General features: G+C 43.9%; 1 protein-coding gene across 1 annotated transcript; it reads left to right on the top strand.

The window, feature by feature from the left end:
• Nucleotides 1–14,910: 14,910 nt before the first annotated feature.
• On the top strand, nt 14,911–16,163 carry LOC311013294 (zinc finger BED domain-containing protein 4-like; the record flags this gene model as incomplete). Its single annotated transcript, XM_084009346.1, has 2 exons — nt 14,911–15,272; nt 15,540–16,163. 2 exons carry the CDS (start codon nt 14,911–14,913, stop codon nt 16,111–16,113), a joined length of 936 nt encoding a protein of 311 aa, XP_083865472.1. The 3' UTR covers nt 16,114–16,163.
• Between the last annotated feature and the right edge of the window lie 11,592 nt (nt 16,164–27,755).

Below are 27,755 nucleotides of genomic sequence, written 5' to 3'. Positions count from 1 at the left end.
ACTTTATACTTCCACTCCACTACATTTCAGACATAAATGTGATTGATGATTACAAAACACATAACTGCCCAGCGCTCATTAAATACATTTAAAAATCACCAAGTATGAAATATATTATTATATTTTTTATATTTCCACTGTACATTCTACATAGATTTTACCGAATGTTTAACGTTAACATAAGCTTTTTGAAATACAACATATTGTTAAGAGATTTTGGTTCTGATGCACCTCTCTCTCTAGTCTCACATAATGTTCCGCCCACAGCACTAATGTCACGTTTAACACTTCTCAGTAACGTTAATGTTAGTGCTCGTCATTAGTACACAAACTTACAGCAACCATAAGCAAACACAACAACCACAAATAAACAGTCTACTATGATTAATGCCACAGTCATAAACACCACGTCTCCTGTCCTCTCTTTTACCGATTTGTTTGCAATAAGAGCTGCTCCCCCCGCAGCAACTGTAATTTACAGGGATTACAGTCTAGACAAGTGTTTTAATAGCACTCTAACGGTAACGGTAACGGATGCCGACACAACGATGCCCCCCCCCCAAAAAAAAAGTCTGTTAAAAATGTAATGTGTCTTAACGTTATGAGTTTAGCCGCGCAGTAAGTAACTTGCATCAAACGGTCTCTGCCCTTCAAACCCAAACTCCGCAGCAACTGTAATTTACAGGGATTACAGTCTAGACAAGTGTTTTAATAGCACTCTAAAGGCGGGTCCACACCGGACCGAAAATCGGCGTCTTTGAGAGAGTCGGCGTCCGTGACATGAGTCTCCTTGGTGTGGTCGCTCGAATCGGCCCACGTAGGCGTTCATTTCAGCCGATTCAAATGTGTAATCCGCCATTCGAGTCGGCCATATTAAGTAGCCCGACTTCATTTACCGACGCGAGTCGGGCAGTCGGTGCGGTGTAGACCCGCCTTAACAGTAACGGTAACGGTGCCGACACGACGATGCCACCCCCCCCCAAAAAAAATGTCTGTTAAAAATGTAATGTGTCTTAACGTTATGGAAGTTAGCTAACGTTAGCCTAACGTTAGCGATGCAGCTAACGTTAGCTAGGCAGCCCTGCTGAATGAAACGTGATGTTCATCATGACTTTTCTTAGAAATACGATTTAGTTGGTGGAATATATACAATGCGGCATTTACCCTAACACTTTACAGTCTGGTGAGATACATTTATATAAACTACTTACGGTAGGGTCAGGGAGCACACCGAGGACACGGGAAGATGCAGCCTCCATCATGCATTCCTTTGTCTTCTTTGTCCTTGTGGCGCGAACAGCGAAAATGAAGAAAGAGCGCCTCCTCCCGCCACGAAAAATAACACAAATTGTGTTAACTTGTCAAACACATGAAGTGTGTTAAGCTTTTTAAGCTTTTTTTACACATCTTGTGTTGAAATCCACACAAAATGTGTTATACATGTAACAACACATTTTTTGTGTCACTTTTTAACACATCCTTTCTAAGAGTGTGAATGTGTTTCTCCTGCATACTTGTGAATACATTTTTCTAAAATGTAGATCCTGTGTTTGTATTATTGCATTGTGTTTTTCCTTTGAAGTATTGCGTTCTGCATGACATCAGAGTTTACAGGTCGGAGTGTATTCCCTATAGCCTCTGAACTTGATGGATGAGAGTGAGAATCATATATTACCCTAGACAGTTATTGCTATTTGAGATGTTTCTTTTACCATAAAATATTTGTCACAACCTGGCTCAAAGTCAGTGACAAAAAGGGAGACCACACAGTCTAGAAGGAGTTAAACATATTTTAATTAAATAAAGTAAACAAAATAAGACAACATACTATGCAAACTAAACAGAAACAAATGCTGTCAGTCGGCAGGCCAGGGGAAGAGAGAGATCATCAGCAGCAGGTCTGCTTAAATAGCCTCCTTAGCTGTCAGGTGAACTGCATCAACAAGGCAACAGCCAGCACAAGAAACAGACATGGCCAGCTCTGAAGCCGTCACACTCCCCCCCCATAAGACAGGGTTCTCACCCTGAACCTTAGGTACAGTAATATACACGCACAATTAGTAATTAAAGCAGAAATGTCAACTTAACTGTATGGCGTGAGGATGTGATGGGCTGGTACTGTACACAGCCCACGCCCCCCCCCCCCCCCCCCCCCCCTTTCCGGCCCTGTACTAGTCAACTGATCACTCCTCTTCACTCCGGACTCTGCACCTCCAACCTCAGCAACCTTGACGCCTAGGAGCAGTTTAAGAGGAAGGAAAACAGACTACAGAAGACAGAGTAGGAGACATCAATCATGTTGTACAAGACTATAAAGGTGCACGGGACAAGGCATCCGCCATAATATTGTCTTTGCCCTTGATGTGCCGAATGTCCAGGTTGTAAGGCTGCAGAAACAGAGCCCACCGCATGAGCCTCTGATTTGGGTTCTGCAGAGAGTTAAAAAAAGTCAATGAGTTATGGTCAGTGAACACTGTGATTGGCCTTCCCGAATCTAGGTAGACATGGAAATGCTGCAAAGCCAAGATTAATGCCAGCGCTTCTTTTTCGATCACTGAATAATTTAACTGATATGAGTTGAACTTCTTTGAATAGAAGCCAACAGGACGTTCAGTACCTCTTTTATCAGCTTGAAGTAATACTGCACCTGCTCCAATATGACTTGCATCCACATGTAGCTTGAAAGGCTGATCCAACTGGGGAGCCAACAGAACTGGAGTAGAGCACAATAACTCTTTAACATCACAGAAAGCTTGCTTACATGAGGCAGACCAGATAAATTTAGCTTTTGCCTTCAACAAGTCCGTCAGAGGAGCCACCACAGTTGAGAAATCACGGCAAAAACAGCGATAATAGCCGACCAGACCCAAAAACCTCATCAATTCCTTTTTAGTGGTGGGAACAGGAAACTCAGTAATAGCCGCAACCCTCGCATGAACAGGCTGCACCTGACCCTGACCCACAACCTTACCCAAGTATGTCACAGTGGCTTTAGCAAACTCACATTTCGCTAAGTTTACAGCCAAATTTCCGTCTGCTAGTCGTTCAAACAAAGCACAAATACGACCTAAATGATCCTCCCAGGTGTTACTGTATATAACCACATCATCTAAATACACAGCGCAACCTTCAAGTCCATTAACGACCATATTCATAAGTCGTTGGAATGTCGCTGGAGCGTTGCGTAAGCCAAAACCCATAACTGTGTATGAAAACAAACCCGATGGTGTTATAAAAGCAGATATTTCTTGAGCTCTTGGTGTTAATGGCACCTGCCAGTACCCCTTTAGTAGATCAAATTTACTTACATACTTGGCTGAGCCAACTTGGTCAATACAGTCCTCGACGCGAGGCAAAGGATAAGAAGCAGGCTTAGTTACAGCATTTACTTTTCGGAAATCTGTACAACAACGCGGTGACTTGTCAGATTTCTCAACAAGCAAACAGGGAGAAGCCCAACTAGATGATGAAGGTACAGCGATGTTATCAAGCATGTACTTAACTTCACCATCAATTATTTTTCGCTTCTCCTCAGAGACTCGATGACGAATCGGTTTTGCGTCACCCACGTCAATATCATGTTTAATCAAATTCGTCTTTGAAGGCTTGTCCCCAAATAAGGATGGATAACTGTTTAGCAGTTCAATCAACTCTATACGCTTTTGAACAGTCAAGTGAGACAACAAACCATCTAAATTTTGAAGCGATTCAGAGTTCTTCAAGCGACCACGCAGCAATGAATCATCAGGTGCTGCCACATCTTCCCCCCCACTAACTGCTGACTGAATCACTGGACCAGCGGTCAAGGCCAAACACACTTCTGAGGAAGAGGGATCCACGTCATCAGACCGAACCTGAGAAGAGTCACGAACATAATAAGGTTTCAAAAAGTTTATGTGGCAAAGTTGGTTTCTCTTCCTGCGGTTGGGAGTAGCAATAAGATAGTTTTGTTCTGTAAGCTGACTCACTACCGTGTATGGTCCAACACATTTTGCTCGAAATGGTGAACCTACTACTGGCAACAAAGCCAATACTTGGTCACCCTCACTAAACTGACGTGTCTCAGAGCGCCTGTCATACAAGTGCTTCATGTGTGCCTGAGATTTTGCCAGATTTTGCTTAGCCAATTTGCCAGCCATATAAAGCCTGTGTTTGAAACCATTTACATAATCTATCAAATTTGGAGGTGGTTCATCTCCAATCCACTCATCCTGAAGTACAGCCAATGGTCCCCGTACCTTGTGACCAAAGACTAGATCATTGGGACTAAACCCAGTGCTCTCTTGACTCACCTCTCTGGCAGCTAAAAGCAACCATGGTACACCTTCCTCCCAGTCCCTGTCCATTTCTGTGCAATAGGATCGCAACAGGGACTTGAGAGTTTGGTGAAACCGTTCTAAAGCACCTTGGCTCTGTGCATGATAAGCAGATGCTTTGTTATGCTTGATGTGTAGTTGCTTGAGTACTTGCGAAAACAAATGTGATGAGAAGTTTGACCCTTGGTCACTCTGAATGATTTTTGGTATTCCAAATATGGCAATAAACTGGGTCAAAGCTTTGACTACAGACTTTGCTGTGATAGTACGCAATGGATAAGCGGCAGGATAACGTGTAACCTGGCACATCACAGTCAACAGATACTCAGATCCAGCTTTTGATTTGGGCAAAGGCCCAACACAATCAATGATTAGATGTTCAAATGGGTTATCAACTGCAGGGATTGGAAAAAGTGGAGCAGGCTTAATTGTCTGGTTTGGTTTACCGGTTACTTGACATGTATGGCAAGTCTTAATGTAAGCTGCAACATCACGCTTAAGACGAGGCCAAAAGAAGTAACGTAAAATGTGACAGTATGTTTTCCTGACTCCCAAATGCCCAGTCTGATCATGAGCACACTCCAACACTTTATTCCTATGCTTAGTTGGTACCACTATTTGGACAACTGGATCCCCCATACAATCCAAACCCTGGGGCACCCACTTACGGACCAATTCCCTCACTCTGCAGGAAATACCCAACGGCTGCACTATTAGCTTCATGGTTAGACCGCACCTGGTCAAACAGCCCACTCAACGCAGCATCAGCTCGCTGGTCTCCAATAAACTCCTGCTGGGAGACAGAGAGATATTCAGGTACAGTCAAATCAATTGCATTATCACTTTCTTCCTGAACTGAAGAATCTAACTTAGCTTGTGACATTGCCCGTGTTACAGCACAAGCTGTGAAGACCTCTGGAAACTCCTGTTTACAATTATCTGGTTCTCTAAACAAAGGTGTAGGATTATCAGGTGGGGTGCCATCAGCCCAGACATGATTGCCAGCCACATCATTCCCCAGAATCACATCTATCCCCTCTAAAGGCAAGGCAGGCCGAACCCCCATGTGGACCTCACCACTCACCAAGCCACAAGACAGAATGACCTTGTGTACAGGAACCAACAGAGTTGTTAAACCCATTCCACGTACCGCAACACAATCACCAGAATCTGAGTCCTGAGAAAAAGGCAGCACAGAAGCTAGAATAAATGAACTCTTTGCTCCTGTATCACGAAGAATCTTCACAGGCACTTTAACATCACTGCCAACGAGAGCCACAAACCCATCTGACACAAAAGCTTCAAAACCTGAATATTTCTTTATAGTTTTAGGTTTGACTGAATCAAGCACCTCCTCAGAGAGAACTGGAATGTTTCTCACTGGAACACTGAGAGCAGCTGGTTTAATATGTTTATTACCTGTGTGCTTTACCCTACTTCTCAGTACAGGACACTCCGCTTTCCAATGCCCATGATCATGGCAATAATTGCAAACTTGATCAAAACCAACTGAACGTAAACCATGGCCGTTTCTCAATACCCAGTACGCCAAGTTCGAACTCGTGAACTCCGGGAGTCTAGACTTGCGGAGTTCAGTTGGAAGAACGAACTCCCGGGGTACGGGAGGACTGTGTTTTTTCTGCATTTGGAACAGGAACGTACTTGATGACGTCATCGTTTTTGCCGGTTGACGGCGTTCAACTTCCGGTTATTTTCACTGGTTAAAATAAAATAAACACTATAAAAAACAACTCCGTTTCATTTGTATATTTTATTATATATTATATGAGGATATAATATGATGTTTTCTTTTTATACAAATATGAATATACATTTTCAGAAAATTGCCTATATAAAGGGCGAGTGGCGGGAAAATGTTGTGGGTTTTATTGTTGTAGTGGACAGAGCAGTTACGCAGCGGAAATTTAGCTAATTATCTATTCATATTGTTATTGTTGTTGTCACGTGTCAGTTGTTGCCAAATTGACGACATATGGCGCAGTTGGCCGCTACTTTTATCGCCGGGGCGATGTACGTCGACGCGGAAGAGGAAGCGGAGCGTTTGAGGAGGAGCATCCGCCGGAGGAGAGCCGCCATTCGGCGACGGACGGAGAGGAGGCGTGCCATCCTGGCATGTCTCTCTGGATTGGTTAGTTTGTGTAATCATATTTTATTTAGTCCTAATTTAAAAAAATGACATGACCTTTTTAAATTGCTGTCATGTTTAACTACAACACCTAGGCTATAGGTTTATTCACTTAACTATATAATGCATACAATTTCTAGTCTAACAGTTTATTGTATGTGGTCCCTGTCAAATTAACTCAACTACTTTTACTACTTAATAACCCTCAGCCTAGGCCCTACACACTTACCTGTCCTCTGTCTTAGCACTCAAACATGAAGATGTTGATATTCAGTCTGAAAGATCTTGTACAGCTTTTTGTCATGGTTTTCAAACGGGGAAATAAAGCAACTGAATATGGAGTTAAGCAAACTTCATGTAAGTGTCTATAAATGATTGACATTTGGCATTCAACACAATTTAATAAATACTAGGGCTGTCAAAGTTAACGCGTTAACGCAACATCCTCTTAACGCCGTTAATTTTTTTAACGCGCGATTAACGCTCGGTATTAAAAAAAAAAAAAACGCGCATTGTATGATTTATGGCCGTCGGTGGCACCTGTAGTCTTGATCCAGAGGGAAGGTGCGTGTCCACAGGGGCGATTTTAAACGCGTGTGGACGCGCCGCTTCCCAGTATTGCACGCTTGGTGGGCTGCCACTAGAGGGTGATTGACAGGCGCTCTCCTTCAAACAACAGATTTTTGCGAGCGTTCCCGAGGCGGCGAGTCGAGCCCGGCGCCTCTGATTAACATAAAGTAGATTCGACTTCAAGGCAAATGAGGAGCGGCCAACTCGCGCGCCGTCTCTCGACATTCGCCGCTGCCTGTGGACACGCACCTTATGTGAAAAGCTGTTCACCTTCAAAAGACTGCCGGATGGTTCAGTCGATAAGACCAAAGTCATCTGCGCGTACTGTGGGTATGAAATGAGCTACCATAGAAGCACGTCCAGTCTGAGATATCACTTGCAAGCCAATGCACTTATATCCTAACTGTACTTATCTCCTGTTACACTCTCTCCTGTGACATGTTCACTTTAATTGTTTGTGATATATTCTTATAACCCAGTTTTGATCCCATGTTTTGGTAAGGGGATATTTGAAGTGTTAAATAAACATTTTCATAAATCAAGTATATTTGCCTTATGTTGTTAAAAGTATTAAGAATATGAAAAAAATACATTAAGGTACATTTAGAAGAAAAAGAAAATGTGCCAAAAAATGCGATTAATTTGCGATTAATCGCGAGTTAACTATGGACAAAATGCGATTAATCGCGATTAAAAAAATCAATCTTTTGACAGCCCTAATAAATACATATTCAATAAATATTAAATACAAAACCATAATAACAAATAGATTAAATACAGAATTCATAATAAATAGATGATTAAAAAAGGGAATTCATTATAATAAATGCATGATTAAAAACAGACTTCATAATAATAAATAGATGATTACATACAATACATACAATATCATAATAAATAACTAATAAATCGACTATTTCCTCCTCAGGACCCGCAAGGCCCTGTGCGTATGTATGCACAGGTGAATGACCAGGGCCCTCATTTATAAAGCTTGCGTACGCACAAAACGGGGCTGGAAACGTGCGTACGCCACTTTCCACGCAAATGTTGTGATCTATAAAAACCAAACTTGACGGGAAAGTGTGCGTACCCGTAAGCAAACTCTGAGGCATGCGTACCGGTACGCACATTCTGGAGACTGGAAGGGAATCAGCAGTAAACGTGAGAAGAACTATATATTTTTGATGACTCGCACACATTTAATTACACTCCATATCATACGTTAGATCCGCGTTATCATGATGAACTCCAGCAATGTTTTTGACGCTTTTAATGAGTGATAGTTTTTTTCATATTAACACCTTCTTTTAAAATCTGACTTGTATCTTAAATCAAAATCATTTTGAAATATTGAATCAGCGCTGTCACCGCAGGAGGAGGAGACGGCCCAATTGCATGTAATACAGTATACATAAATACCTTCCATTAGATCACTGTAGAACACAGCGGAAATAACTAAATATTCTCCTTATTTATGTGCATATATCATCAACACGCATACATACAGCCATTAAGCCATCGTATACTTGTTACACTTTATCCTCGTTTTTAAACCACCAGAGTGCAGAGGAAATGCGCTATAATGAGTGCCACGCTCGTGCGCGCTCAGTCGTGGAGCGTGGAGAGCGCAAATTTACCGAACTTCAGGAGGCAGAATCTACCACCCGGCAAAGGTGGTAGAGACCCCAGCATGATGAGCCCGAGCCACGGCCCCCTGCCCGACTGGAGGTGTATCAACAGGGTGCAAGAATCCGTGAGGATGTCATGCTGCGTTTATAAGATAAGGAAGACAACAATCAATGTTCATTGTAAACGTATTATTTTATTAATCACAGTGCGCGTTTGCCGTAGCTCATCTGCAACGTGTTTGATGGCGGTGATTGTGTCTCGCTGAAGTTGCAGGACGGCATCAGTGAGCACCCGACCGCTTGATGTGCCATTCGTCCGGGGTGCGCTGCTGCTTTGCGCCGGACCCGGACGCTGTGCCGAGGGCCCGTCACCTTCACCCTCCTCACATCACCCTCCTCACCGTCACCCTCCTCTGAGCCCAACGCTGCAGACTCTGGAAGGACAGAAACGATTTAACGTTTTGTTTTATATACAATAAAAGTTTAAAATCTATTCACCCTTATCCAGCTGGTCTCAGTCGCGTCTGTGTCTCCCTCCTTTTCGGACACAATCCCCGTCAAAGTCACATCAAAATCAAACCTCCTCAAATACTCTAGCAATACATTAAATCCATGTTAGGAGCGGAAAGATGTCATTTACCTTCAGATCACCGTCCGCTCCGTCCCACTGACGCCGTTGACTGCAGCAGTGTGTTGTCACTCGCACTGCTTCTTTTTGTTCGTGATCCCGCTGCTGTGACCACTAAATTAAATTATTGTCCGGGCCTCCACCTCCCCAACAAGTGTCTCTTTCTCCGTTTCTGAAAAGTTACGTTTCTTCGCTTTTTCCTGACCTGTCGCCGTGATTCACCACACGGAAACGATTGCATGCCGGCTCATTAACATAGTAAAATGTGGGCGTGTACAGGGCGGGACTCAGGTACGCACACTTGTAGGTGATCCTGTGATTTATAAAGGAAACATTGCGTACAGCTTGCGTGCGAACAGTTTTATAAATCAGATTTTTTTTTGGCGCACGCAAACTTTGGCTTTTTGCCGTACGTACACATTAAGTAAGGATCCTACGCACAGTTTTATAAATGAGGGCCCAGGTGCCTATCCTGGCCACCTTCTTCTCCGGGGCTGAGGTGAAGCCGGCATTCAGGCTCTCCAGGGACAGCATCACCATGCTGCTCCAGATGTTGCCCCGGGAGAAGAGCCATGGATGGAGCCATGAGCTGGAGGTGCTGGTGACGCTCTACTGGCTCGCCTGTGGAGCGTCGTACCGGGTCACCTCCGACGTCTTCTCTGTACCTCTGGCCACTGTGTGCAGGATTGTGCACAGGGTTGTGGATGAGATGATGACCATCCTGCCCAGAGTCATTCACTTCCCCAGGGCTGAGCAGATGGCTGAGGTGGGAGCTGGCTTCGCGCTGCTTGCCGGGCATGAGGCTTTTCGGGCTGCTGCTGGTGCCATCGACGGGTGCCATGTGAGGATTGTTCCTCCTGCAGAGCCACAAAAAAGGAGCTATATTAATAGAAAGCTCTTCCCCTCCATTATCCTCCAGGGAATGTGCGATGCAAAAGGCTCTTTCCTGGACATTTATGTAGGTCAGCCAGGGTCAGTGCACGATGCTCTGGTCCTCAGGAGGTCGCCCATGTACCACCAGGCCCTCTATCCACCAGCTGGGTACTTTCTGCTGGGGGATGGAGGGTATCCATGCCTGCAGCGCCCCGTGGCCATCATGACCCCATATCGCCAGCCTGTAGCAAGTAAGAAAACACACACAGATAATTTGGTGAGTTTGAAATTAGAGGTCGACCGATTCATCGGTTTGGCGGATTAATCGGCCCCGATAGGACGTTTTACAAACTATCGTAATTAACGGAAAATGGCCCCGATAGTGGCCGATGGCTGTTTTTTTTTTTTTTTTTTTTCCCCCGCAGCGCCGTGAACTGCTCCTTCCATGGCCTGCTGCTCTCTGTCTCTCTGATCACTGAGGGGCGGGGCTGCTCTGCACACACAGCGCGCATGGGGGAGGGAGGGAGGGGGGGGAGAGAGAGAGACGGAGCGTGAGCAGCGCAGCGGCAGCAGAGAGAGGAGAAGGAGGTGGAGACGACGACACGCGTTACTGTAAGTGTATTTAAACCTTCACAAGTTGAAAGTGAACAGACATAACCTCCTTGGTGGAGGCAATAAGTACCACCTGTTCAACAAGCATAAACGGGGGGGGTGTCGCGTGTCAACCCCCCCCCCCCCACCACACAGCACACACACACACGCACACACAGTGGGCCTGTCCCAATATGCCAACGTGTTCTCATTAACGGTTCGTATGATTTCATACGAACCGTACATTTTTTCGTATTGAATCATACGAACGCCCAGTATACACGCGACTTTTGGGCTTGTTTTTCTGTAAAGTAGCAGAAAAACTATCGGCTTTTTCCTGCTCCAAACTATCGTTATTATATCGGCCTTTAAAAATCCACTATCGGTCGACCTTTATTTGAAATACACTATACATTTTCACATTTTACATTTAAATATTTCTTTCTAACCTTGAATAGCCCAAGTTGAAGCCCGCTACAACAGGCACCACGCAAGGGCAAGGAACGTGGTGGAGCGCACCTTTGGGGTCCTCAAAACCAGGTGGCGCTCAATTTTTCTGAGGGCCCTTGAGATCCGGCCGGTGTTTGCCCCAAAGGTGGTGGGTGCCTGCTGCATCCTCCACAACATTTGTGTGGCAGCTGAGGACATCCTGGAGGAGGAGGAGGTGGAGCCGGAGGAGGAAGAGATGGCGGAGGTCCCAGATGGCGGAGATGGTCCGGGCAATGGAGAGGGGGACGACAGGGACCTGTCCGGGAGGGAGGTCCGGGGACGTCTGGCTGCCCAGCTTTCTGCTCCTCAGGATCTGCCTGCATGTCTGGGTGAACATGACTACATCTAGAGAGTAAATATTCACTCTCGCTCTCTAGATGTAGTCATGTTCACCTGGGAGTGTGTAAATATGTAAATATGTTAGATGTCAATGTATATATTGTGTGAATCAGATTAATATAGATTGTATAGGTGTAAATATGTAAACTATGATACTTTTCTAGATAGCCCAAATTTAAATTCAATGAAATTACTGTAAATAACTATCGTATTTTTTCTTTTCAATGTAATCGGTTTTGTTTAATCTTTTTTTGGTTCATTCTAATTTAAACACAACTGTAAATAATTGTATATATATATATATATATATATATATATATATATATATTAGGGATGTCCCGATCCGATCCAAATATCGGATCGGGACAGCCGCCGATATTGGCAAAAAATGCATATCGGTATCGGATCGGCCTGCACGGGAAAATCCCGATCCGGACTCCCGATCCAGTTTTTTTTCAAAACTCCGGTCCGTGTTTTCCAGCGCACCGCTGTAGATAATCCATTCCAGTTTTTCCCCAAAATCCGGTCCGCGTTTTCCAGCACACCTAGCGCACACCTCCCGACATGTCCGCATCCACCAAACAACAACAAGACGGACTTGTCCGTACATGTCCTACTAAGAATTACAATTTAGCGATAAAAATGTCAGCTGTGTGGGATTATTTTACCCTCAAGGACGTTAAAGACGAAGCGGCGGAGTGCAATACTTGCCACAATAAAGTAAAGCGTGGTGGTAAAGCGGTAAGATATTTTAATACGACCAACCTGATCAAGCATTTAGCGAAATACCACCAAAAACAACATGAAGAGTTTCTAAAGAAAACTGAAGGAAACAAAAAGAAAGGTCCTACACAACCAACACTGGCAGCAACTTTTGCAAAGCGTGACAAACTGCCACAAAACAGTGCCAAAGCCCAGGGAATAACGAGAGTCATTGCCGAGGAAATAATGCTGGATGACGAGCCACTATCGCTCGTGAGTAAAGTCGGGTTTAGACGCACCATCGAACACCTTGAACCGCGCTACAATATGCCCAGCCGCCATTACATCGTTGAGAAGAATATCCCCCAGATACACAAAGATGTTAAATGTTACATTGCCAAACAAGTGGAGAGTGCAAATGCACTTAGTTTCACAACTGATATATGGAGCTGTGATCACCGCCCTTTATCTTTATTGAGTTTAACTGCACACTGGATTGGGCCCGACTTCACCCCAAAGAGAGCTGTTTTACATGCGCGTGAGTTCAGAGGCTCACACACAGCGAATGCCATCGCAGATGCCATGCAAAATATGCTGTGTGCATGGAAGATTGACAAAAAGAAAGTCCATGTAATTTTAAGAGATAACGCGGCCAATATGAAAAAGGCCATGGATCAGCTTGGAGTGCCAAGCCTGGGATGTTTTGCACACCTCTTACAGCTCGTTGTCCACCACGGTCTATTGGCACAGCGAGCTGTAAGCGATGCCATCGCCAACGGGAGAAGAGTTGTGACCCACTTCAAACACTCCAGTGTTTCCCCCAGAAAATGTGTTAGTTAAGATGGTGTCTGTCAGGGGGGGGGGGGGGGGGGATGATGAGCATCACATTAATAGCTACAGATACTGTAAAACACTACAACGACATATGAGTGCATGTCTTATCTTATGAAGTAAAATATAAGTTATGGGTTTACTCAACAGCTTAATAGTTAATAGAAATTCAGGTAGAAATAGGTTAACTCAGAGTTCCACAGCTTATCAAAAACAATCCTCCCCCCACAGGGGGTGTCTCCCCCCCATGTAAATGATTATTGATTTATGAATGAATTGATAGGTGGCTTATTTTTGGCATATATTAATTTCTTTTTGGCCTGGAGGCAAGGGCGTAACTTTGAGTTGAACATTGGGGGGGTTGAGATTTCCGCCTGTGAAGCAGGTGTATATATATATATCTTTGGAGACTATGGTGGGGGGATTGCGATCCTGTAGGGGGGTCCGGGGGCATGCCCCCCCGGGAGAAAATTTTAAATAATTTCATTTTAATGCATCAATTTGGTGAATTCTGAGAAACAAAATATGACATATCAATTACTGACCAATTTCTTACAAACTGCTGGTACTGATACAAATGTTGACATACTAAATGGGGTTGATGAGTTTAAGCATTCAAGAAAAGATGAAAACAAAAATGACTAAAACACAATTTGTTTATTATTATTATTATAATAATAATAATAATAATAATAATAATATAAGTGGGTGACTATTCCTCAGCCTTCCTTGGTGTTTTGGTTTTGACTAAAGCCTCGTTCACATACGTCGCCACTCGCCCATCTCTGAGAGACAACTGTCAATTAATGTGAATGTGTTCTAGTGGAATGTGGTCAGGACAGGCGATGCGATGTGGTCGATCGGAGATCAAATTATTTTAACTTTCTGCGATGTGAGTGAAGCGAGTACCAATCACAATGTAGAATAGAGATGATCGACAGTTGACGTCAACAGAGAGTTCCACAGATAGTTGCCGTGTGAAGTCGCCGGCGGCAGTGAATTTTTTTTTGCCAGCGAGTAGAATTCAGCGAGAAAGCGAGTGGCGAGTAGTGGCGTATGTGAACGGGGCTATACGCACACGCACTGTCGAACTCGCCGGCTGGGGGGGGGGGGACAAACTAACTTTTGTTCAGTAACATGATTTGACTCGTGAGAGGTGGCACTGGAGCCCTAGCAGTAGCTACCTCCTGTTGGGAAGATACTTTTATTCTTTTGCTTTTTTCGCGTGCTTTCTTCATACTACCGCTGATGCGGGGAGAGACCGGGAGAGACCGGAGAGACAGTAGAGAAGCGCAGGTCCGGCAAGGTGGGCGAAACCAAATCTCAGAGCGGGAGGGGGCACAGACAAACGTCACTATTTTTTACTGGTAAATTGAGAAAATCTACCACACTGTTGTGATTATAATGCTTAACATTCAATATCAATAATTATGATATCAAATTGGGTGGGTTGTGGTGGCTGGTTTGGATTATTGGGTGGGTTGCAACCCACCCATCCCCCCCATAAATTACGCCTATGCCTGGAGGCCCTGCCCGGCCTGTACAATGGTAGGGGAAACACTGCGGCGAATAATGCTAGTATATGGATTTTTTTCTTTTTCTTTTTCTTTTTTTTTTAAGACGTTAGTTTAGGCGGCAGCCCTTTGTTGTTAAGGCGGCCGCCTTAACAGGAAAGCGCTGCGGGAAACCCTGCACTCCCCCAAGGCCTACTCGGAACTCGAGGACGTCGAGGAAGAGTTGAACATTGAACCGAAGCGTCTGCAACAGGATGTACAAACCAGATGGAGCAGTACTAAGATGATGATCGACAGCCTACTGCATGCTAAGCGGGCACTGCAGGCCTATGCATCAGATAGCAACAACAGCCTGCCAGCCATCTTAACAGGCAACCAATGGTCGCTGCTGGAGAAAACGGTGACAGTTCTTAAACCGTTCCAAGAGCTGACAGCCGAGGTCAGTGCAGCCTCCGCCACAGCAGCCGATGTGATTCCCTCTGTCCGTGTCCTGACACGCTTTCTGGACACTGAGAGCGAAGCACACAGAGGGATTCAAACCATGAAGGCAACACTACTCAATGCCGTTCACACACGTTTTTACCATGTGGAAACTGAACCCCTCTACGCCGTGGCAACACTGCTCGATCCACGCTACAAAGACAAGTAAGTGGTTTATAATTATTTGGGCATGTTTTAAGCTTTAGTATAATATATTATTGAAAATATTTTACTGTACAGCCGGTATTTATTTCTTTGTCAGTACTTCAATATTCAATAAAGATCCACTAGATCATTCTCATATAGATAAGGGGAAAAAAATAGTAAAGTGTGTGTTACTTGTTGTCATTGAACATGAACATGTGGAGACTGGGTGAAACAATATAAAATAATTGATACATCTTTATGACATTATATTCATATTTCTTCCAGGTTCTTCACTAATGCAACCAACCTGGATCGGGCAAAGGAGGCACTAAAGGCAGAGGTGATGAAAATGGAACAAGAGCTGAAGAAGACCATGCCACCATCTGGAGAAGATGTGTCTGAGGCTGAGCCAGCAAGGCAAACACCAGGAATGGAGGCTGAAAGCTCAACCAGCAGCCTGGGCAGCTACTTCGATGAAATACTGGAGGAGAGCAGCACAGCAGTGGCGGGTCCGTCTGAGCAGCCAATCACCCCAGGGGCACTGATTCAGTTGGAGAGCTACCTCAGCGAGGCTCCACTTGGACGTAAGAACAATCCTTTTCATTACTGGAGAGACAATCAGGCTCGACTACCCACCCTGGCAGCAACAGCAGCCAAGTTCCTCTGTGCTCCTTGCACTAGTGTTGAGAGTGAGAGGCTTTTTAGCGCAGTCTCACTTATCATTGATGAGCACAGGAGCAGGCTGACACCTGAGCATGTTGAAATGATCACCTTTGTGAAGAAGAATCTCCCCATCATGCTCAGACTGCAGCCAGGGCAAAGAGTAGAAATTGAAGGGAGTGTGGAGATGGAGCAGTAAAGTGTGGAGGAGATAGCAATACTGTAGAAGGCGTGACAGTTATTTGGGTTGTTATAGCCAATTCAGTTTGTGTGTGGTTAATTGACTATTTATGTTCTACTCAGGTTTTCTGTGTGTTTTGCTTTTTTTATACAGTTTACAATGTTTGCACGGATAGCTTGGTTTACACTCTTGTTGTTCAAGAGCAGAGCACTGATGCCAATTCAGTTTGTGTGTTTAATTGACTATTTATTATTTTGTCTATTTTGTGTTTATTTAACACTGTTAAGAATAAACAGGTCAACTTCTCATTACCAACCATTGTGGATTATTCAAACTAACCTAATTAAGTTGGCTAGTTGTTCTTGAGAGTAAAACCCTTTTCAACATGAGTCTGACAACAAAATAAGTCAATATCTTTAATACATGCTTGGATCGGCCGGTATCGGTATCGGCCGATACTAAAAGCTACAATATCGGTATCGGATCGGAAGTGCAAAAAGCTGGATCGGGACATCCCTAATATATATATATATATGTATATGTATATATATATATATATGTTGTCTATCCAATGTTCTTTTTGGATAAATGTAAATAATTACACACTACTATTTTGTTTTTGTTGTGAATATGTACAGTATCGCTTAAATACAAATTGTCTTAAACACATTTTAAACATTCCAAAATTTAATAACAAGAAGAACAGAACACAAACAAAATAAAACTTATTTACGAAACAAACTAAAACTTATTTACAAGCCTCTCAAAGAGTGAGAGGTACCTCTCGGCCCTATCAGCCGCTGCCCTCTCCCTCTCCTCCTCCCTCACCAAGGCCTCTCTCTCTCTCTCATGCTCTCTCTCTGCTTGATTTTTTAAAAAGTCCAGCAGTTCTCCCTCTCTCTTCCTCTTTCTGCCTGTCCTGCTCTCCTCTCTCATGTCCTCTCCTGCCTCTTCCTCTGCAGTGGAGGTAGAGGCCGGGGTGCTGACCACACCACCTGCAGTGGCACTGGCCACAACCAGGGGCGGGTTGATGGCATGCTGCCCCTGGAGGACGGCATCCATGGCACCGTACCACTGCCAGGTGGCAGCGGTCACACTCCCGGCCTCTACCCCCTTACCCGTTGGTGGGTCTCTCAGCTCCTGAAAACAGGTTATTATCACATTGTGAAACTGAATGTCTATGTTAAATTGTGACCTGACAAATGAAAATCAAATAAGATATAATTGGTACCTTGTACTTATTCTTCAAATTGTTCCATTTTTTCTTGGCCTGCCTAGCCGTTATAGGCAGGCCAGAAGTTGAAACAAAGTCCCTGGACAATAATACACAAATACATTTGAGGACATAGCCTACTCCTTCCAAAATATATTAAAGGTTGAATATGGATAATATGTATGTAAAGCTAGATTTAAAAAAAAAAATAATACGTCCACAGTGCGTTTAGAGGGGTCTGTGACACCGCCCGGGTCAGAGGCTCTGATCAGCAGGCTTAGTTAGTTACAACTCATTCATCTGCCATCACAATTAATCTGAATCTGTTTAATGACGGTAAAAATGAAACACAAGGTAAATATCCTGCATAGTTCTTCTCTGTGCTACTCTGATCAGAGCAGCGTCCCAAGCAACTTCCTGCTGGAATTATTTTTCTGTTCTCCTATCTCTGATCAATAGGTAGTCTTTTTCTGCTCAATCTCCATGTTCAACCTTAAACCAGCATGGATTAAAACCGCAAAATGTAACCCTGCTCCAGACATCCAGGCAATGACAAACAAACTAATATACTCACTCCCATCCTGACTTGGCGGAGTTCCTCCGCCCGGTGAAGAGGGCCTCATTCGCCCCCCTCCACTGGATCAGGGCCCGGGTCTCTTCAGCTGTCCCTTGAACAAAATATAGCTCGTCAGCTGTGATGCATAATACCTTCATTTTCTACACGTGGGTTTAAGTAACTGATAACTGATACGGGAACAACCGGGAATACGGGCGGATTACGTAAACACGACAAAACGCTTTAGTATAACGTTATAGTTGTATAAAAATATAAAAACCCTCCCTTAAAACGGACCGATTAGTCCGATATCACAGCCTAAAGTGTTTCGTTCAGAGACCAAAGTCTGCCTTTTAGACGCACAGAAAACAGCATTGCTTTACCACACTACAATCATACAAGACCAGCGTCAGATTTCAGAGGGTCACGCCGGGACAAGGCAGTCATCAGCGGGGTAGCAGTAATGCTAAGTGCCCGGGCCAACTTGCTAGCGGCTAGCGAGGTAGCTAGCCGTGATAGCCGTTAGTGGCGAAAACGTCGGAATAAAAACTATGTGCTACAGTAATAAATCACCCACAGCACCGATTTGAAGTTGTAAAAATGACATTCCCGCAAAAATACATAAAAACATTTATTCACCCCAAAACAGTAGAATTTCAAAACTTCTAACGTTAACTTACAATTGTGCGTCTTCTCCTCCGCCATTGCTTTATTGAAATGCATTCTGGGATACGTAACTGCCCAAAGTCCACACAAGTCTCCTCCGATGCATCCTCGGTGAAATGGGCGGGGCAAGAACACATCCGGGGTATTTGACCGTACTTGGCCAGATGCGAACTTTGAATTGGAACAGTACTCGGTCCGACGCTGATGACGTTTCTCATGTCCACAAGAACAGAAGTACAGAGAAGAACGCATATTGAGAAACGGCCCATGATTTACTTTTGTAGACTCAGACCAAGAAAATTTAGGAGAGTGACCAACAGCTTTAATAGTAGCCTTATCAGAAACATAGCTCAACCCAAACTTTCCTTTCCGTGCCAACACATACTCATCTGCTAGAGTAGCAGCTTCCGAAGCAGTTTGTACCCCACGCTCAGAAATATGAGTGGCAACCTCAGGTGGAATGCAATCTTTAAATTGTTCGAGCACCATCAGATCACATAGGTCTTTAAGGGTAGTAACCTCAAAAGCAGAACACCACCGGTTGAAATGTTTGGTTAAGTCTCTCGCAAACTCAACATGCGACTGCTTATCAGACTTCCTCCAGGACCTGAAACGTTGCTGATAGGCCTCTGGTACCAATTCATAAGCTTTCAAAACTGCATCTTTAACAGTAGCATATTTCTGACTGTCAGCTACACTAAGAGCTGAATACGCTTCTTGGGCTTTTCCTATACAGTTTGCAACATAACTACACTGTCAGCCTCAGGCCAACCTCTTACCTCGGCGACACGTTCAAAAAGGGAGAAAAAGGTGTCTGGATCTCTCTCATCATACTTCGGTAAAAGGCGCAAGTTACCCACCAAATCAAACCTTTTCAATTCTTTTGAAACAGATGCTGCAGGACCAAGTGAACCCCCAATATCAGCATTATCAGAAAGCTTACCTGCCCTAATTAGGTCCAACTGGTATTGCTGCAACTGCAGTCTTTCCTTTTCCATAGACTGCTTAAGCCTTTCCCTTTCGATACCCAATTTATCCCTCTCCATTTGCAACAACAATAGCTCTTTTTGCTGCTCAAAGGTTAATGCTACTGTTAAAAGAATTTTTCCGTAAACGAATAAATTCACCCAAGGAGGAGATCGGAGACATAAGTAAAGTCGACGTCTGACTTTAATCTTGTACAAGAGGAGCAGTTACAGTGCAACAACGTGTGAGGATGCTACAGAGGAAGTGCTCAAATCACTGTTGTGACTTGAGTCTTTTAAAAGGCACAGGAGATAACGCGTCATTGACAGTTAATCTTCATGCAGAACTAGACATCATGACTACCAGGCCTCTGATAACATTTAGGTCAGCCATGGGGATACTAAAGTAATAAACAGTTCAACACATAAAGCTGTAACCTAAACAAAGAAAACTTTAAGACATGAGGTTATACAAAATTCTTATAACATTTACAGTGAGAGAGACTACAGACTCATCTACACAGTCAATTGAACTCTGCACTGCATCTGCCAAAACACCACTGTCTATTAAAGCAGTCCTCAATGACCCCCGAATTTCTTCCTTCAACCGATTGTTTCCAACATCAACTTCATAATATTCAACGAGCTTCAAAAGTTGTTCCTTCGTACAACTATTCAACAGTTCCTCAGAAGGAGACTGAACAAAACTAGCAACAGTAGCCATAACTGAACAGTACAGATAACTGAAGTGCACTTTGAATCAAAACCCTCCCACTAACTACCTATCCAGAAACTTACTAGACTCAACCCTGTCTCTTCATGCGGCTTGCGGCGGGTACTTACACACTGGAAACCAGTGGGGTTGAAAGGCGACCTGCAAGCAGGCAACCCTGCAAGATCCCACGGACATGCTCCCGAGAAAGTTGTCTGAGACAACTAACACTAACCACGTTGCCACAACATTACCAAGTTTTTACGAACGAACCCCCAAAGGAGGAACGTTCCTTTATCCTACCAGGGAAAGTTCAAATTCTAACATGTGCACTCCAAACCATCAATACTGTCCCTTTGGCAATTTCAAAAACTATCTCCAGCCCTTTACAAGATAGCACTAAAGCTCTAACATTAGCCAAGTGCACAACTAACGAAGCAAAAAGATGCATTAACCTCAACCACAGCAACTAAACCTACTTAACCATAAACAAACAGATCTTAACCACAACCAATAAACTATGCGGCCTCCCACACCTAGTACCTACTAGCTATAATATCCAGACTACTAGCTCAGATCATACATAGCTAAACAAAAACAAGTTTACTCTCTATCCTAAAGGAAAGCCCCAAACCTTTAATAGTACATACTACTCTAAGATGGAAGCAACAAATAGTACTAGTTCAAACCCAATAGCTGATACAAAAGCTTCTACTCAGTATTAGAAACCTACCAAACAAAGCATCCCGGACGAGCCCCCATTTTGTCACAACCTGGCTCAAAGTCAGTGACAAAAAGGGAGACCACACAGTCTAGAAGGAGTTAAACATATTTTAATTAAATAAAGTAAACAAAATAAGACAACATACTATGCAAACTAAACAGAAACAAATGCTGTCAGTCGGCAGGCCAGGGGAAGAGAGAGATCATCAGCAGCAGGTCTGCTTAAATAGCCTCCTTAGCTGTCAGGTGAACTGCATCTCCCATCAACAGCTCCACCCACCTGGAAGAACAAGGCAACAGCCAGCACAAGAAACAGACATGGCCAGCTCTGAAGCCGTCACATATTGAATTAAGGTTAAGGCTTCACTTTAGAGCATAAGGTGGGTTCCTTAATACACGAGCCGGTGGTAAAAGGGTTACACTCACATTCACACCTACGGGCAATTTAGAGTCACCAATGAACCTATCCCCATCCTGCATGCACGCTTACACGGGGAGAACATGCAAACTAATAATAATAATAATAATATGATAATAATAATAATAATTCATTATTAAGTAAATAAATCCTTTGTCAGAATTAAATAAATAATGTCCTGTCAATTCTACCAATCCATAAGGGGAACAAATGATTCAGTAAAGAAAAAAACAAAGAAAAATGTCCATAGAGAACTTCATTGTTGGTCACTTGTCATTGTCACTTGTATCGATCCAAGTCCTTCAAATGTCTAACCACGACCACCTTAGCTTGCTCTGGTGGTCCATTTCATCTTAGAAACACTTTTCCATTCCTTGTGTTGCACACTTCCATGAAGACGCAGTGTGGCTTCATTCCATTGCTTTACTAGAATATGTAGCCTACTGTGTGCATTACCTCGACAGAGTTGCTCATTTGGGGGATACTCCACTACACCTCTGTATTGCCTGATGGAAGAACTAGAGAACAGCGATTCTTTTAGATAAAATAACAGAAAATCTAAATATGAATGTGGTATCGCAGCTAATTATGTGGTATTTGTATACTTACCTATTGACATGGGTTACAGTGATACTCCCTGCAGAGATCATCAGTAGTCTTGTGTGTTATGTGTAGTACCTATAAGAGTCCAGCAGAGGGCGGACTGAGACTGTTAACTTCCTGTTGCCAAGGTTCAGGTTATGCATTCAGCAGAAGTAGACGGCTGACGGTTCTTAGCCAGAGAGATGTACATGTGCTTAGGCTGCAAGTGGTTCAGTAAAGACCTTTTGGAAACACCGTTACCGTGTGGACAGCGGATTATTTATGAAGATGCAACATCTTTTTGGCGACGAGGATTAGTCTGGAGGAGGACAGCCGTCGGAAGGACCTGAAAAGAAAAAACACGAGGGAGTTTGTTACATGTCCGGAGCTAGCAAGGATTGCAGTTAGCCGTTGGCTAAGAAGAGAGGTATGGCTACAATTGGCACGCTAGCAGCGTTTGACCCCAAGAACAGTGGTGTAGTGGAGGGTATACGCAGGTATACGGGGTATACCCACCTCTTTTTCTGGCAGTTTGCAGTATACCCGCCTATCAGCCAGAAAGCCATTGGACTATATAGGAGAGTATACCCACGTCCTCCTCTGTAACCTCCCATCTACCTAGCAGTACACCCACCTCATCAGCTACCACTACACCACTGCCCAAGAATCAGACCTGGGACGAGTATACTGAAATACTTGAGCAGTTTTTCGCGGCCAATGAAATTGACGATGCAGACAGGCAAAAAGCTATACTGATAAGTGTCGTAGGAGCGTCGACCTACAGCTTGATGCGCAACCTCCTCAGCCCGGACAAGCCGAAAGATAAATCCTTCCAAGAGCTTGTACTCCTGATGAAAAATCACTTTGAACCAAAGCCCAGTGAAATTACGCAAAGGTACAAATTTGACTCTCGTAACCGCAAGCCCAACGAAACAGTCATGGATTATGTGGCCGAGCTACGCCGTTTAGCACAAGATTGTAACTACGGTAACACCCTGCAACAGATGTTAAGAGACAGGATCGTTTGTGGGATCAATGATGATAGAATCCAGAGGCGTCTCCTGTCAGAAGCAGACCTCACTTTTGAAAAGGCCCTGTCAATTGCTGTATCACATGAGACGGCAAATAAAAATGCACAGGACCTGCAGACCGGAACAGCAGCGAAATGTTTCAGCATCAACAATAGACAGCAGGAGGCTCGCACCTTTAAAGGAGACAGCAGAGAGTGCTACCGGTGCAAAGGGACCAGGCACACAGCAGCAGACTGTAAGTACAAACAAGAGAAATGTCATGCTTGTGGTAAAGTTGGACATATAGCAAGAGCTAGTAAGAGCTGTGTTCGGTCTGCCGAAGATGTTGGTGTCAGACAACGGAACATGTTTCACAAGTGCTGAATTTGAGACATTTATGAAACAGAATGGCATCGATCATGTCAGATCAGCACCTTTCCACCCGTCCTCCAACGGTCTGGCAGAGAGGGCGGTGCAGCAGGGCTCCAGACTGCGACCAAATGGTCGCATTTTGCGACTTAAATCTGTGACAGTGCGAGTAAATTTTTAATCTACTCGCGCATGCGCGACCAGTAAATTTGCTGTTTTTTATTTATTTATTTTTTTTTTTTTATATTTTTTGTTGCTGACAAACTTACAGCCCACTAGTTGGCGGTAATGCAAAAATGAGCTGGTTTGCCAACCGACATTAACTCCAAAAGAAGAAGAAAGGAGACGGCTGGCCAATGTGCGTGAGAGCGGGGGGGGCGAATGACCACTGTGATAGGCTAATATGTGAAAAGAGGCGGTTCTTTGGGGTTATCGCGCGAATCCACAGATTTGACTTACCGGCATCAAAACAATGGACAATGGCGGCGAAGCGGACTATCAGCTCGTACTTTATACCCAGTTGTGTTAAACATAATGTTCCGGAGGACACAAATGTCGAGAATGAGTCCGACTCAGAATGTGAGGAGACGGTCGTGGCGAAAAAAGCTAGGAAATTCAGCTTTCGCGACGAGTGGCTCCGCGAGTTCACCTGGCTGAGGTATTTCAAGCAAACCAATTCAATGAACTGCAAATTCTGCTGTCGGTACCCACAACATGCGGGGAACACAAAATTTGCCGACAAGACTGGCACTACACAATTAAAACATGACACATTGACCAAACACAGTGCCAGTCTGAAACATAAAATGTGCCGCGACCTGTGCAATGACAGTGCAACTCCACTCCCAGTCGCATTTAGAAAACAAGTGGCTGCTAACCAGGGCGCCGAGGAGGCCGAGTTGATGTTGAAATTCAACACGGCATATTTCATTGCCAGTGAAGAACTGCCTTTCACAAAATTTAAAGGCCAACTCGATCTTCAAAGGAAGAATGGTGTTAAGCTAAACACAACATACAACAACGACACAGCATGCGCACAGTTTGTTGGCGTCATCGCAGACACACTCAAACGGAAGACATACGAGAAGATCAAGGACGCTCCCTATCTGTCAATCATGATCGATGGGGACACGGATGCATCAACAAAAGAATGTGAGATCATATATGCCAGGATTCTGCAAGAAGGGAGACCAACAAATGTTTTGATTGGCCACATCGAAGTGCAACATGCACATGCTCAAGGTATGTTTTCTGTCAAATTAGGTTAAAACTCAACACAGTAAATTCTGAAGATTTCCAACAGGTACCATAATGATGTTAGGCTGGTGGTAGGAGTAACAAATAATTATGCACAATAGTCATAATATGTGATTTCATTTTAAGGTGTGTATGATGCCACCAAAGAGGCCTTCAAGAAGCTAGGGACAGAAACAGGGTGGTTAAACAAGACAGTTGCCATGGGAGCTGACGGTGCAGCTGTCAATCTTGGGCATAAAGGAGGTGTAATAGCCCTTCTCCAAGCTGAGGCAGGGGCTTTTATTGTCCCATTTCATTGCATGCCACATAGGTAGGTCAGGTGAACCATCAGGCTAAAGATAGGCTATTAAGCAATGTATGTTTGAATTTAAGTTGAATTATTTTAATTGTAGACTGGAGCTGGCAATGCTGTCAGTGCAGAGGAAAATTCCCATGGTGGAACATGTCTACAGTCTCCTCAACATGGTTTGGAAGACCTACCACTACAGCAGCAAGTCTATGAGAGAACTGCGAGCACTTGGAGAGGAGCTGGGTGTGCGTGTCAATGTACCAGGTAGTGTCAGTGGGACACGCTGGCTTGCACATGTAAACCGCGCTCTGCAAACCTTACTGAGACCTGGAGGAAAGGACAGAAACCTGCAGAATCCTGGCCAGTTCACAGCAGTTTACTTCCACATGGAACATTTGACTGCATCATCAACCAATACTGACATTGCTGGGAGAGCAAGAAAGGTCTGTATTTAATTTCAAAATGATGTCATATGTGTGATATATACAAATTACTGATATTGTTACTTATGTCTTGCAGGTCAAGAAGATGATGGAAGATGGGGCCTTTGTGGGTTTCTTTCACTTCTTGGCTGACTTGTTTGAGGCCATTAGCAAATTCAGCCTTCTTCTGCAAAGAAATGATGTTATTTTGCCTCAGGTAATGTTCAGATGTTAATAAGAATATTGTTTAACCTTGTTAAATTAAAGTACAAATTACAAATAAATCTAGTCATATATATGTCAATGGAAAATATTTTACAGGCTGTGAATGGGATTCAGAATCTTATTGCAACCGTTGAGGCCATGTCAGCGAGATGCAAGCCAGGTGGTAGGCTAGCAGAATTACTGGCAGACCTTCAGGCCCAGAGAAGACAACAAAAGGGCGATGGTGAGGCTCACCCTTTGTACAAATATCAGGTGAGCAAATATTTCTTTTCAATTCATCCACATTAATATAAGACTTTTACCATAACCAAATACAAACTCCTCGTTGTCCCTTTAATATTTGTCTTAATGTTGAATCTTGTGTGAACTCAGGGGGTCACCATCAAAGGAGAAGCCTTTGGACTGGGAACAGATGGACTCTCAATGGAAAGCACACCACATCTGCAACGAGCAGTCAAAGCAACAGTAGAGTGCACTGTGCTAAACCTGAAGCAGAGGTTCAGTAGTCTACTTGGCAAGTGAAAACACAACAATTTTTTATAATTTTTATATCATTATGACACATCTAGCTTTCTCTTCATTTAATCTCTCTTTCTCTTTCTATTTCTTCATAGATGAAGGGTCCTCATCAGCAACTACAAAGGCAGTGAGGTCACTCAAAATATTCAATCACGATTCCTGGCCTGAACAAAGACATCTCCTGACAGACTATGGTGCAGAGGAGCTGGACTTCCTGCTGGACCACTTCTCCCCCATCTTAACGAGGTTAGTAGCTCATATCAATGATCATGACAACATATAAACATTATAACACAGAACAGCATTTCAAACACTTACCTTGATACTACAGAAACTTAGTTTGATAAGTTTATCCTTTCACTATTTTCAGAAATGGCTGTGATGCCAATCTGGCAAGAGAGGAGTATCAGTCGATGAAATTTTTCATTGTCAGCAACTACATGGACAAGTCATACCATGCCCTGTGGGGGATGATGTTGACGCCATTCTGCTCCGACTACAAAGTAAATATCATGTTCTCATTCATTTAGTTGGCATATGACATTTTGATTGACTAAAACCTAAACTATTGTTCTATTCTTTGTAGAACATCCTACATCTGGTACACATCATGCTTGCACTCCCAGTGTCCTCTGCTGTGTGCGAGAGAGGATTCTCTTCCCAGAAGAGGATAAAGTCAGATGTCAGGGGGTCACTTCATGTGGACACTGTTGAGGACTTGATCAGAATTAGCATGGAGGGACCAAGTATCGACGAGTTTGATGCCAAAGAGGCTGTTGACATGTGGCTCAATCAGGCTCAACGTGCAAGGAGGCCTAATTACAAGGGCTGGCCCACACAGGCACCTCATCCCCCACCAAGGGGGGATCTTTTCTAGGAAGTGTTTAGGCACAAGTTATGTGTCTACAACTTGTTCTGTTAATTTCAGTACAGGATAAATATTCACTTTGAATTTTTAAGCTGTTTAACTGGTTAATGTTGTTAAAACTGTTGCACAATAAAATATGAATTTATAAGATTGTAGTTTCTGCATTTATTGTCAAAGCATTTATCAGTAATACAGTGAAAATTATCGGAAAACTTTGTCGATTTCGGTGTGCGCTCCTAAATTTTCTGCTTGCGCCCCTAAAATTTTAAGTTAGGGGCCACTGTGCTCCTAGTGAAAAATGTTAGTCTGGAGCCCTGTGCAGACTTTCAAGGAGGGGATGAAGAAGGTAAAAGGGGACACTCTGCAAACCAGACTGTCCAGATTTCTGTTCAGTTATCGTATCACACCGCATGCAACAACAGGCTTGTCACCTGCAGAACTGATGATGTCACGGAGGCTTCGATCAGCTTTTGACTTGCTCATGCCTGATGTGAAAACAAGAGTGCAGCAAAAACAACTGAAACAGAAAAAGAATCATGACACAAAGAAAAGACTGAGAAGATTTGCATCAGGGGACAATGTGTTCATCAGAAACGACTCCTACGGTCCAAAGTGGATCCCAGCTGTTGTTACGAGCTCATCAGGTCCAGTGTCGTACACCGTCACCATCGGAAGTGGTCAAACCATGAAGCGGCATGTGGATCAGGTTAGAGCCAGATTGACAGACATTGTTCCCCACGAACTCGACACCGAGCTGAAGTTGCTGCCTGACACGGAAGCGGGCTCCGAGGGCTGCTTGCCTTCAATGAGGGAAACAACACCGCAACCTCCGCCAGATGAACCACAGGAGCCGCAGCCTGCTCCAT

This window comes from Eutrigla gurnardus (genome assembly GCF_963514095.1).
Source record: "Eutrigla gurnardus genome assembly, chromosome: 5".
Classification (NCBI taxonomy): Eukaryota; Metazoa; Chordata; class Actinopteri; order Perciformes; family Triglidae; genus Eutrigla; species Eutrigla gurnardus.
This window is presented reverse-complemented; position numbering and strand designations above follow the sequence as displayed.